The sequence below is a fragment of the Amblyraja radiata genome, chromosome 16 (genome assembly GCF_010909765.2).
Source record: "Amblyraja radiata isolate CabotCenter1 chromosome 16, sAmbRad1.1.pri, whole genome shotgun sequence".
Classification (NCBI taxonomy): domain Eukaryota; kingdom Metazoa; phylum Chordata; class Chondrichthyes; order Rajiformes; family Rajidae; genus Amblyraja; species Amblyraja radiata.
Window position 1 is genome coordinate 4,239,838 of NC_045971.1, and position 13,471 is coordinate 4,253,308.

At 48.1% G+C, this 13,471-nt stretch overlaps 1 protein-coding gene across 1 annotated transcript in view; it reads left to right on the forward strand.

Moving 5' to 3' along the window:
• Window positions 1–223: 223 nt before the first annotated feature.
• Window positions 224–13,471, forward strand: part of gpr179 (G protein-coupled receptor 179) — a 71,036-nt gene continuing 57,788 nt past the window's right edge. Inside the window, 1 exon segment of the mRNA XM_033034773.1 lies at window positions 224–1,118. Within this exon segment, the coding sequence (XP_032890664.1) occupies window positions 304–1,118 (815 nt within the window). The 5' untranslated portion in view covers window positions 224–303.

Sequence of the window (13,471 nt, forward strand, 5' to 3'; positions counted from 1 at the left end):
CGCAGATGCTGGTGTAGACACCAAAGGCTGGAGTAACTGAGCGGGGACAGGCAGCAACCTCTGGGCGAGTGGTCTACCCGGCTCCTTGGACATGTTGAGCATCCCAGCCCGGCACTGGGGCACTGGGATGGAGCAGGGACTGGATGGGGCGAGGGACCTAACACTAACATCTCGCTGCCCTGCTCTCCGCGTCTTGGGAGCGGAATAAAGACACAAAACCTCCTTCGCAGTGAGTCCGACAACTTGCTCGAGTGGGGCGGCGATGGCCATTGGGACCTGGGCAGATTGAAGGGAGTCACAAACATGAGCATCTGCTTGGTGGGCGCCATCCTCTACATCCATGTCGGGGCGCTGGGCGGCTTCGGGGACCTCCAGCCCAGTCCCGGGGTGTGGAATGGATCTGGGATCTCCACCATGGCCAGGTCCCCAGTTGGCGGCGGCGCCTCGGACCGGGACATCTCGGACGCGGCCACTCGCTTCCTCTACACGGGCGATCCCGCCAAGCTGGCGCTTGTCAACTGCACCAGGCGGGTGGAGATGAGAGGGGTGAAGGGCCAGGCGGCCTCCAGCCTCCACCCCGTGGTCCACGGCGCCGTAGACACCATGCTCCACGCCACCAACTTCCTCAACTTGGTCTTCCAGACCAATGACATCCGCGAGTCGAGCGTCAGGGAGGACATGGAGTGGTACCACGCCCTGGTCAGGAGCATGGTGGAGGCTGACCCCAACATCTACAGGGCGCTCCTCACTCTGGACGTTCCCGCCACACCTTCCCAATCCCAGCTGGTTCTCCAGGCCACCAGGAAGCAGGACGCCATCCTACTCCAGGACCTGTCCCGCTCCCAACACCTGAAGAACCAAACAGCCGACGGCGACTGGTTCCAGGGACTAAAGTTTCAGAAGGTCCCTCGTCTCAACAAGAGGCTCCTGCACAACGATCTGCAAACTCTGGACACCCCGAAATGGAGCCAAGGCGACAGCTACATGGTCGATAAAAGCCACGTCAAGTGGTCGAGCCCTTTCCTGGACTGCGAGGACGAGAAGCTGCTCCCCAAGTGGATGGTCACCATGTCCACCTCATTCTACGGACTCAAACCAGATCTCAGTCCCGAATTCAAGTAAGTTCAACAAGATCCCTCTGCTTTGTTGCTGGCAGTCAGTCAGGCAGGGGTTGTGGGGAGAAGGCATGAGAATGGAGGAGGCAGTTGAGGCTAAGATGGTTGAGGCTGGGACTATGGCAACGTTTAAGAAACAATTGGACAGGTACAATAGACAATAGGTGCAGGAGTAGGCCATTCGGCCCTTCGAGCCAGCACCGCCATTCAATGTGATCATGGCTGATCATCTCCAATCAGTACCCCGTTCCTGCCTTCTCCCTATATCCCTTGACTCCGCTATCTTTAAGAGTTCTATCTAACTCTCTTTTGAAACCATCCAGATGATTGGCCTCCACCACCTTCTGAGGCAGCGAATTCCACAGATTCACAACTCTCTGGGTGAATATGTTCTTTCTCATCTCTGTTCTAAATGGCTTCCCCCTTATTCTTAAAGGGGTAAGAGGTCTTGAGAGGGAAAGGTTGATCAGCCATGATTGAATGGCGGTGTGGAGTTGATGGGCCGAATGGCCTAATTCACCTCCTATAACTTATGAACTTAACTAATTCAGTAACTGTGATGATGTTACCGACCACTCACCTGTAACCATCCCCCCCCCCCCCCCCCCCCCCCACAAGACTGGGTGTGAGAAAATACTGGTCCTAGTGGCAAATCAGGGACTCAAACGCTCAAACTAATTTTGTCTTCCCATGTACCCTTTCCAAAGTAGAAACATTTCAGATTCACTTCCCACCTTGACATAAGATGATAGGACAGCACTAAGCCTAATTGGACACAAAATGCTGGAGTAACTCAGCGCATCAGGCTGCATCTCCGGGTAGAAGGAATGGGTGACGTTTCGGGTCGAGAAGGTGGTTTGTTCCCCCATTCCTTCTCTCCAGAGATGCTGCCTGTTCCGCTGAGTTATTCCAGCATTTTGTGTCTATTTTCGGTGTAAACCAGCATCTGCAGTTCCTTCCTACACACTAAGCCTAATTAAATTGGTGCATTCCCAGACTTGGGCCACACATATGGATCAAGACCTATTTAATCTTCTTCTTGCGTGTGGGGTGTACAGCCTACAGTTGTAGGTCAACGTTTTCTATTTGATCGGGTTGATTGCATTAGTTGATACAGGGTGGACCACGTGAAGGTTGCGGTCTCCCACCCCACCTATTTAATAGTAAAGGGCCTGTCCCACTGTACGAGGTAATTCAAGAGTTCTCCCGAGTTTCCCCTGATTCGAACTTGGAGAATTACGGTAATAGCCGCTCGTAGGTACTCGGGGCTCTCGTTGGCATTTTTCAACATGTTGAAAAATCTTCACGAGCTTACCGCGTTTCCCGAGTACCTAGCGTTAGCGTTACGAGCCGCTAAGAGACGTCCCGAGCTCCGACGTACCCGCTACGTACATTCTACGAGTTCGATTTTTTTTTAAACTTGTGAGAGCTCTTGGGTAAACTCGTATAGTGGGACAGGCCCTAAAATCCCCATTGTCATGTGCTGAGGATGGGCTGCTTTGGAAACAGCACTTTGATGTGACTAGTGACACTATCCTGTCTATGCGACTCATAGAACAGTGCAGAATGGCAACAGGCCCTTCGGCCCACACTCTCTGTGCTGAACATGATGCCAAGCCCAATTCTCATCAGTCTACATAATACATGATCCATATCCCTCCATCCCGAGAAAATCATTTTTCACACAGAGAGTGGTGAATCTCTGGAACTCTGCCACAGAAGGTAGTTGAGGCCACAGTTCATTGGTTATATTTAAGAGGGAGTTAGATGTGGCCCTTGTGGCTAAAGGGATCAGGGGGTATGGAGAGAAGGCAGGGATGGGATACTGAGTTGGATGATCAGCCATGATCATATTGAATGGCGGTGCAGGCTTGAAGGGCCGAATGGCCTCTACTCCTGCACCTATTTTCTATGTTTCTATGTATCTATGTATCCAGTGTTCCTATCGCACACCTCCAGATTCAGGGTAGATTTCTTCCCAGCTGTTCTCAGGCAACTGAACCACCCTATCACCAAGTAGAGGGCAGTCCTGAACTACTATCTACCTCATTTGTGACCCACGGACTATGTTTGATCGGACCTTGCTGGCTTTACCTTGCACTAAACGTTATTCCCTTTTCATGTATCTGTACACTGAGAACGGCTCGATTGTAAACATGTATTGTCTTTCCCCTGACTGGTCAGCACGCAACAAACACCTTTCACTGTACCTCAGTACACGTGACGTGATTGTAAACTAAACTATCTAAAAGACTCATTGAGAGGGGAGACAATTCATCTCACAGCTTCTCCAAAACATGGCGCCAGACACGAATGCGTTGCCCGTAACTTTGTTTATTTTTGTTTTTAAAAATGTTGGCTCCTTGCAAAAGAATTGCCCAGATTTCTGTGCTCTGTGTTTGCAAGCCTCCAGTGACATAACGCCTTGTACTGAAATAAATTGCTTCACCATCTTACACGATGTAACTGTGAAGAAACTCATTGGGGCGTAGAGTTGCTGCCTTACAGCGCCAGTGACCCGGGTTCGATCCTCGCTACGGTTGGTGTTTGTGTCGAGTTTGTACGTTCTCCCTGTGACCTGCGTGGGTTTTCTCCGTTTTTCTCCCACATTCCAAAGGCGTGCAGGTTTGTAGGTTAATTGGTTTCGGTTAAAAATAGTCCCTAGTGTTTGTAGGATAGTGTTAGTATCACTGGTCATCGCAGACTCGGTGGGCTCAGTATCTCCAGAGTCTAGGGTGTAAAGGTCAGGGGGAGGGACGTTGCAGGTGGGTGACAGGTAACATCACATTAGTAAAGTTCATAGGAGCTGAGTACAAGAGTTGTGCGGTCATGTTACAGGTGTACAAGACAATGGTGAGGCCATGTTACAGGTGTACAAGACAATGGTGAGGCCATGTTACAGGTGTACAAGACAATGGTGAGGCCATGTTTGGAGTGTTGTGTACAGCTATGGTCATCCTGCTGCATGAATGATGCAGTTAAACTGGAAAATGGTGCAAAGAACATATACAAGGAACTGTAGGGACTGGGGTTCCAATCCAATCCAACTTTATTTGTTAAGCACTTTAAAACAACCAATGTTGACCAAAGTGCTGTACAGAAGAATAAACAAGACATCATAAACAGACAACATAACAGCAAAGTGCTTTACATAAATTAAATAATAAGTTCCATTACAAACCATAGAAAAAGGTTTAAAAAAAAATGAATAAAATGGACACAACACATTTTAGAGTTCAACACAAACGTCCCCCCACAGCAGAATCAAAACTTTCCAGAAAGTTAAGTCCTCTTCCTCTGTGAGACACCCGAGGTCGGGGCCCATTTGTGGCCTTGCAGCCAGTCCGATGATTTTCAGAGCCCTCTTGCCGTGAAGATGGAACTTCGGCGTCGGGTGAAACATTCCTCAGCGGCTTGGAGAAGTCTGGAGCGGCTGCCTCCTCCCTGGGGACCGGGGCACTCGTAGTCCTCAGGCCGGGTTGTGTGGAGAGGCTGGGCGGGCTGAGGGTGACCTTACAGAGGCCGGTGGGGCAGGGATAAAGAGAATAGCCACAGTCTTTTTCCCAAGGTAGGGGAGTCTTAAACTAGAGGGCATTGGTTTAAGGTGAGAGGGGAAAGATTTCAAATGGTCCCTTTCACGCACAGTGTGTGTCCTAGGAACAGGCTGCCAGAGGAAGTGGCAGAGGTGGTACAATGACGTCATTGAAAAGACACCGGACAGGTACATGGATGGGAAAGGTTTAGAGGGATATGGATCAGGAACAGGTAAGTGGGATGAGGTTGGTTGGGCAACCTGGTTGACATTTCTGAATTGGTCTGAAGAACGTTTCCATGCTGTATTTAGTAGCTCTGTGAGTTGTTTTTTTAGTTTAGCGATACAGTGTGGAAACGTGCCCTTTAGCACACTAAGTCTGTGTCGACCAACGATCGCCCGTACACTAGTTCTATGTTTTCCCAGTTTCCCATCCATCACACTAGAGGCAATTCACAAAAGCCATTTAACCTACAAACCCACACGTCTTTGGAATGTGAGAGGGATGGGAAAATCCCACATGGTCAGTGGGAGAACGTACAAACTCCATATATAGAAACATAGAAAATAGGTGCAGGAGTAGGCCATTCGGCCCTTCGAGCCTGCACCGCCATTCAATATGATCATGGCTGATCATCCAACTCAGTATCCCATCCCTGCCTTCTCTTCATACCCCCTGATCCCTTTAGCCACAAGGGCCACATCTAACTCCCTCTTAAATATAGCCAATGAACTGGCCTCAACTACCTTCTGTGGCAGAGAATTCCACAGATTCACCACTCTCTGTGTGAAAAATGATTTTCTCATCTCGGTCCTAAAAGATTTCCCCCTTATCCTTAAACTGTGACCCCTTGTTCTGGACTTCCCCAACATCGGGAATAATCTTCCTGCATCTAGCCTGTCCAACCCCTTAAGACTTTTGTAAGTTCTTACCCTTACAGACAGCACCCTTAGTTTGGATCCATATAACCATATAACAATTATAGCACGGAAACAGGCCATCTCGACCCTTCTAGTCCGTGCCGAACACGTATTCTCCCCTAGTCCCATATACCTGCGCTCAGACCATAACCCTCCAACCCGGGTCTCTGGCGATATGAGGCAGCAACTCTACCGCTGCGCCACCGTGCTGCCTACTTGCCCCCTGCCCCTGCAGGAAGTTTGGAGATGTGTGCGTTGTTTTTTAAATAGATAAAACCCGCACTGTATAAAAATGAGCGGAAGTTTCTCGAAGCAGTTTGGAAAAGCAGCATTTGGCAAGGCGGGAGTGGAATGTACGTGCGGTGTTGGTAGCTGTGCTCGCGATGATCAGAGGCCGTTGATGCTGTTTCTTTGCTGCATCTGATCTTCAGGCTGCTGCATCCACTCAGGCTTCATAATCCCGTCACCGAGTAACTGCAGGGGCTGCGTCTCTGAACTGTCACGCCGGGCACCGACTCATCTAGAGGCGGATGAATCACTCCCCGACACATCAAAGTTTTAAAATATACTTAATTAATGAAAGTGCCCTAATTGCTGCCAATGTCATTTGCAGAGGTGAAATTAATAATTGTTCTGAGATATTTGCAGGCATATAGTTCCCACAGGCAGTGGTTCTAAAAATTGTCTGTGTGGCAGAGGAAGGCTGTTTGTTCCAATCAGCAGAAAAACATCTCCAGTCCTTTCATTTTAAATCTTGTGCCCATCATTCCAATTCCTTTGGGCACAGCGGTAGAGTTGCTGCCTCTCAGCGCCAGAGACCCAAATTCCATCCTGACTACGGGTGCTGTCTGTACGGAGTTTGTACGTTCTCCCTGTGACCGCGTGGGTTTTCTCCGGGTGCTCCGGTTTCCTCCCACACTCCAAAGACGTGCAGATTTGTAGGTTAATTGGCTTCGGTAAAAATTGTAAATTGTCCCTAGTGTACGTGGTAGGATAATGCTGGTGTACGGGGCGATCGTTGGTCGGCACGGACTCGGTGGGCCGAAGGGTCTCTTTCCACGCTCTATCACTAAAGTCTACAGCCTTATGCCCCTGTCCTACTTAGGAAACCTGAACGGAAACCTCTGGAGACTTTGATTGATTGATTGATTGATTACTTTATTAATCCCCTTATTCAGGGGAAATTCTGATGTCCTTGCAGCACACTAATAAAAATACAACACAGTATTCATAAAGAAATTTGTACTTTGCGCCCCACCCAAGGTTCCCGTGCGGTTCCCGGAGGTCTTTGTCAGTCTCCCTACCTGCTTCCACTACCTGCAACCTCCGGGAACCGCACGGAAACCTTGGGTGGGGCGCAAATTCTCCAGAGGTTTCCGTTCAGGTTTCCTAAGTGGGACAAGGGGCATTAAGGACCTGTCCCACATACGTGATATTTTTCCTGCCACTTGCCCGGCACCCGTCATAGCAGCGGCAGGTTGCCGAAAATTTTCAACCTGTTGAAAATCCAGCGGGGATCAGAAAAAGGTACGACTCTTTGGGCGACTACTCACGACCCATACAGGCGTCACCCCGCCGTCTATTTCAGCAGCGACCAGAAAAAGGTAGGACTCTTTGGGGTGACTACTCACGACCATACAGACGTCACCCCGCATTCGCGGGGTGACGCCTGTATGGTGGTGAGTAGTCGTCCAAAGAGTCGTACTTTTTTCTGGTCGCCGCTGGATTTTCAACATGCTGAACATTTTCGGAGACCTGCCGCGACTATGACGGGTGCCGGAAAGTCACCGAATAAATCGCGTTAAGTGGGACAGGCCCTTTAATCACTTACTACTAACAAGAGGAGGGGAGCATCGCATGTCTGTAGCATATTTATGCCGCTCCTTGGATATGTCTCACAGTATGTTGCAGCCAACCAAGTATTTTTGAAGAGCAGCCACTATTGTAATGTTTTGAAGAACCGTGGCCAATTTGCACACAGCAGCGCCCACACACAGCAATGTAGTAATGATTAAATAACCTGTTTCTTCAATAACATTCAATGAGGAATAAATACTGGCCATGGTTCCAGGGAAAACTCCACTGCTCTGCTTTGAACATAGTCACATGCACTTCCGAAGATTGTACTCGCTAGAATTTGGAAGATTGAGGGGGGATCTTATAGAAACTTACAAAATTCTTAAGGGGTTGGACAGGCTAGATGCAGGAAGATTGTTCCCGATGTTGGGGAACGTCCAGAACAAGGGGTCACAGTTTAAGGATAAGGGGGAAATCTTTTAGGACCGAGATGAGAAAAACATTTTTCACACAGAGAGTGGTGAATCTGTGGAATTCTCTGCCACAGAAGGTAGTTGAGGCCACAGTTCATTGGCCATATTTAAGAGGGAGTTAGATGTGGCCCTTGTGGCTAAAGGGATCAGGGGGTATGGAGAGAAGGCAGGGATGGGATACTGAGTTGGGTGATCAGCCATGATCATATTGAATGGCGGTGCAGGCTCGAAGGGCCGAATGGCCTACTCCTGCACCTATTTTCTATGTTTCTATATTTCTAAACTGTTGCATTCACCTCTGCCCCATAGCGGACTTTAGACCTTGTCTCTGGAACTGATGCGCTACAAGGCTGAGAACTATATTCTGCTCTGCAGATGCCGGAAAAAGTGCCGTTTTTTGTAAAACTCGTGAATCTGTGGCTGTAGAGGCCAGGTCAGTGGATAATTTTAAAGCAAAGATGGATAGACTCTTGATTAGTACAGGTGTCGGAGGTTATGGGGAGAAGGCAGGAGAATGGGGTTTTCGGAGGGAGAGATAGATCAGCCATGATTGAATGGTGTAGTAGACTTGATGGGCCGAATGGCCTAATTCTAGGCCTATTCCTTCTGACCTTGTGATTAGTTTCACATCGCTAGGTAGACAAAAAATGCTGGAGAAACTCAGCGGGAGAGGCGGCATCTATGGAGCGAAGGAATAGGTGACGTTTCGGGTCTCGACCCGAAACGTCGCCTATTCCTTCGCTCCATAGATGCCGCCTCTCCCGCTGAGTTTCTCCAGCATTTTTGTCTATATTCTGCACTGCGTGTATCTTTTCCTTTGCTCTACCTAGTGTACTTGAGTTTGGCTTGTGATTGTATCCCCAATCAGTATCCCATTCCTGCCTTCTCCCCATATCCCCTGACTCCGCTATCTTTAAGAGCCCTATCTAGCTCTCTCTTGAGAGCATCCATAGAACCTGCCTCCACCGCCCTCTGAGGCAGAGAATTCCACACTCACCACTCTCTGTGAGAAAAAGTGTTTCCTCGTCTCCATTCTAAATGTCTTACTCCTTATTCTTAAACTGTGGCCCCTGGTTCTGGACTCCCCCAATTGAATGGCGGTGCTGGCTCGAAGGGCCGAATAGCCTACTCCTGCACCTATTGTCTATTGTCTATTGTCTATTATTGAGTCTCATTACCTGTATTGGCTCTAACCTCTCCCATAGTCCTGGCCGTCGAGTCCTGGCAACATTCCCCGTAAATCTTCTCTGCACTCTTTCTTGCTTCGTATCCCAAAGCTCCTGACACCCAATGAAACATCTTTGTAACGATGCCTTGCCAAGTTCAGTTTAGTTTATTGTCACATGTACCGAGGAAGAGTGAGAAGATTTTGTTGCGTGCTGTCCAGTCAGTACAACCGAGCCACATACAGTGTACAGATAATACATGATAAGAGAATAACATTTACTGCAAGTGCGGGGGTGGGGTTCACCCTATTAAAGGTGCTATATAAATGCAAGCTGTTGTTTCTGTCAAAGTAGAATGGAAAGTCAAAGGAGGAATTCATTGAGGAATACTATATTAAATACGGGAGTGAATTTTTAAATTAGGCCAAGGCAGAGAGAATAATTAGATAATTTTAAATTGGGCAGAAATGCGAATGTTTCTTTACTCAAGTGAAGGTAAGACATTGGGGATATTCCACATGCAGCTGGATGTTACAGTTAGAGAGTCAGCATGCCCTGCATGATGAACATCAGCATCCCTGGGGCTTTTTGCTCAGGTTATTAGTTCTTATGGATTTAATTATAGATCTCCTACTTATTGCTTTCATAGTTATTGTAACAAGGTGCTACGTCAATACCCAGCCACAGCCATTACTCCACCTACCCATTGCTCTCACATCTAATACATCTCAGCTTTAACCTGCACCATAGTTGCTGCAACATTTTCTTTGTACTTGATGTATTGATCAAAGTTTGCAAGCAGAAAACAGCAATTCAACAGTATTAAATCTGTACCTGCCTTTATCACCGAGTCCCTTTCCCCACATAAAGCTATCGATCTCTAGCTTGAATGAGACCAGTTCACGCGCGGACATGGGTGGGTCAGTGGTGCAGCCGTTGCGTTCATTGCAGTGGATCTCATGGCCACAGACGGCTGCGGGGGCCAAGTCAATGGATATTTTTAAGGCGTAGATTGTTAGAATCAAAGAAACATAGAAAATAGGTGCAGGAGTAGGCCATTCGGCCCTTCGAGCCTGCACCGCCATTCAATATGATCATGGCTGATCATCCAACTCAGTATCCTGTACCTGCCTTCTCTCCATACCCCCTGATCCCTTTAGCCACAAGGGCCACATCTAACTCCCTCTTAAATATAGCCAATGAACTGGCCTCAACTACCTTCTGTGGCAGAGAATTCCAGAGATTCACCACTCACTGTGTGAAAAAAAATTTCCACATCTTGGTCCTAAAAGATTTCCCCCTTATCCTTAAACTGTGACCCCTTTTTCTGAACTTCCCCAACATCGGGAACAATCTTCCTGCATCTAGCCTGTCCAACCCCTTAAGAATTTTGTAAGTTTCTATAAGATCCCCCCTCAATCTTCTAAATTCTAGCGAGTACAAGCCGAGTCTATCCAGTCTTTCTTCATATGAAAGTCCTGACATCCCAGGAATCAGTCTGGTGAACCTTCTCTGTACTCCCTCTATGGCAATAATGTCTTTCCTCAGATTAGATTCTTGATTAGTACGGGTGTCGGGGGTTATGGGGGGAAGGCAGGAGGATGGGGTGGAGAGGGGAAGATAGGTCAGCCATGATTGGATGGTGGAGTAGACTTGATGGGCCGAAAATCCTAAAGGGCCTGTCCCATGGCGATATTTTTAGGCGACTGTCGGCATCGTTGACTGACGTATCAGGGTCGCCGAAAAAGTCGCGGCGTGATGACGTATTTACGCGCGGCGTTTCCTCAAGCGTCGCAACGTTTTTTTTGTCGCCGCTGGCGTTCAAAATCTTTCGGCGACCCTGATACGTCAGTCAACGACGCCGACAGTCCCCGAAAAAAATCTCTGTAGGACAGGCCCTTTAGGATTTTCGGCCCATCAAGTCTACTCCACCATCCAGTCATGGCTGACCTATCTTTCCCTCTGCCAAAAATTGCCAAGTGGGACAGGCCCTTAATTCTACTCCTATAATTTATGAATTTGTGAACTTATGATTCACTCTTCATACACTCAACTTTCCCAAATTATTCCAGTCTTAAGAAGGGACCGCGAACCATGTTCTCCTGGGAAGCTGCCTGACCCGCTGAGTTACTCCAGCACTTTGTGCCTTTTTCCCCCTAAATCTTTCTTCATCTCCTCTTTGATTATCGATTCTGGCCTCTTGACAACAATAGGCGCTAAACTCACTGGCCTGTAGTTCCATCCATGTGTCTTCATCTTGGCTTCGAGCGAGGGAAAGAAAGAAGCAGAGAGCAGAAGAAAAAGACTTTACTGAAAATCAGGAAGAAAAGATGTCAGAATTACAACTCGATACACGGGGCGGTCATGGTGGCACAGCGGTAGAGGTGCTGCTTTACAGCAGTTGCAGCGCCAAAGTCCCGGGTTCGATCCCGACTACGGGTGCTGTCTGTGTGGAGTTTGTACGTTTTCCCCATAATCGCGTGGGTTTTCTCCGAGATCTTCAGTTTCCTCCCACACTCCAAAGGTTTGTAGGTTAATTGGCATGGTATTTGTAAATTGTCCCTAGTATGTGTCGGGCATTGTTATTGTGCTGGGATCACTGGTTGGTGCAGACTCGATGGGCCGAAGGGCCTGTTTCCACTCTGTATCTCTAAACCCAACATGCACGGAGTACCTGCCAAAAGTGTTAACGTGTAATTGGTAATTAGTAGATTCATCATTCAGTATATAGATCGCATCCTTGATGACAATCTTTTAACAGGTTGTAAAATTTGTAAACAAATTCCTGCAGTGGCACCCTAATTAATTGTGTAATTGAAATGGAATTTCAGAATGTCTGTGTTGCAATTATCCAAACAGGAAAAGACAGAGCAACTTCTGTGAATGAGAAAAAACTTTTCCAAGAAGCATCATCTCACGTTGTGTGATCTCACTCCTAAGCCATATCTGAACTATGGAAACAAGGAACTGCAGATGCTGGTCTACAAAAAAACAACACAGAGGGCTGGAGTAACTCAGTGGGGTCAGGTAACACCCCTGGAGAACATGGATAGGTGACGTTTTGGGTCAGACCCTTCTTCAGACTGATTGTAGGGGGAAATATAACGGGACGAGAGCAGGAGCAAGATAAAGTCAGGCAGGTATCTCACCTGTGTTCACCCATTACCTGACACACAGGCAGGTTTGCTAGTGCCACACAGGTGGGTTTAAACTCGATTGGCAGGGGGGCGGAATCCAGTGCAGAACTGAGGCAGGAAGTTTAGTTCAGAGATACAGCGTGGAAACAGGCCATTTGGCGCTCGGACCTGCGACCTGAGTGCGCTCTGAGCAGCGATCACCCCGTATGCTAACACTGTCCTATCCAAGGAGAGCTAGCAGACTGAATAGAGAATTATCAAGTATCAAGTATCAGGGCCTGGGCCTGAATAGAGAATTGGCTTGATTGGAGGAAGCAGAGGGTGATGGTGGAAGGTTGTTTTTCAGACTGGAGGCTCGTGACCAGTGGTGTGTCTCAGGGCCCGTTGCTGTTTGTGGTTTTTATCGACGATTTGGATGAGAATGTAGAAGGCTTGATTGGTAAGTTTGCAGATGAGACTAAAGTGATTTGTATCTTAGATAACAAATGTGGTTATCAAAGATGACAACAGCATCTTGATCTCTTTGCAAAATGGATTGAGGAATGGTTAGTGGAGTTTAACACAGATCAGTGGGAGGTCAAACCAGGTCAGGACCTTCACAATAAATGGCAGGGCCCAGGTGAGTGCAGAGCAGAGGGATCTAGGAGCGCAGGTAGATAGATCCTTCAAAGTGGCATCACACAGGGTGGTCAGGGAAGTCTGCAGTACATTGGCCTTCATCAGCCAGGGTAGTGAGTATGGAAGTGGAATGTTATGTTGCACTTGCACTAGATGTTGTTAGGGCAGCATTTGGAGTTGTGTGTTCGGTTTTGGTCAGCCTTCTCTAGGGAGGGTGGAGCTCGTCTGGAGAGAGTGCAGATGAGGTTGCCTGGACTTGCTGAGCTGCAGAGAGACGTTGTGCAGGTGAGGACTTTATTCCCTGGAACTCAGGAGGCTGCGGGATGATCTTATAGAGCTGTATAAGATCATGAGGGGAATAGGTAGAGTGAATGCACAGAGCCTTTTACCCAAAGGGAAATCAAGAACTAGAGGATTAACCACAGGTTAAAGGTGAGAGGGGAAACTGAGAGGCAACTTTTTCACACAGAGGATGGTGGATGTATGGAACGAGCTGCCAAAGGAGGTGTTCAAAAGGGAACTGCAGATGCTGGAATATCGAAGGTACACAAAATTGCTGGAGGAACTCAGCGGGTGCAGCAGCATCTATGGAGCGAAGGAAATAGGCGACGTTTCGGCCCGAAACGTCGCCTATTTCCTTCGCTCCATAGATGCTACTGCACCCGCTGAGTTCCTCCAGCAATTTTGTGTACCTGCCAAAGGAGGTAGTTGA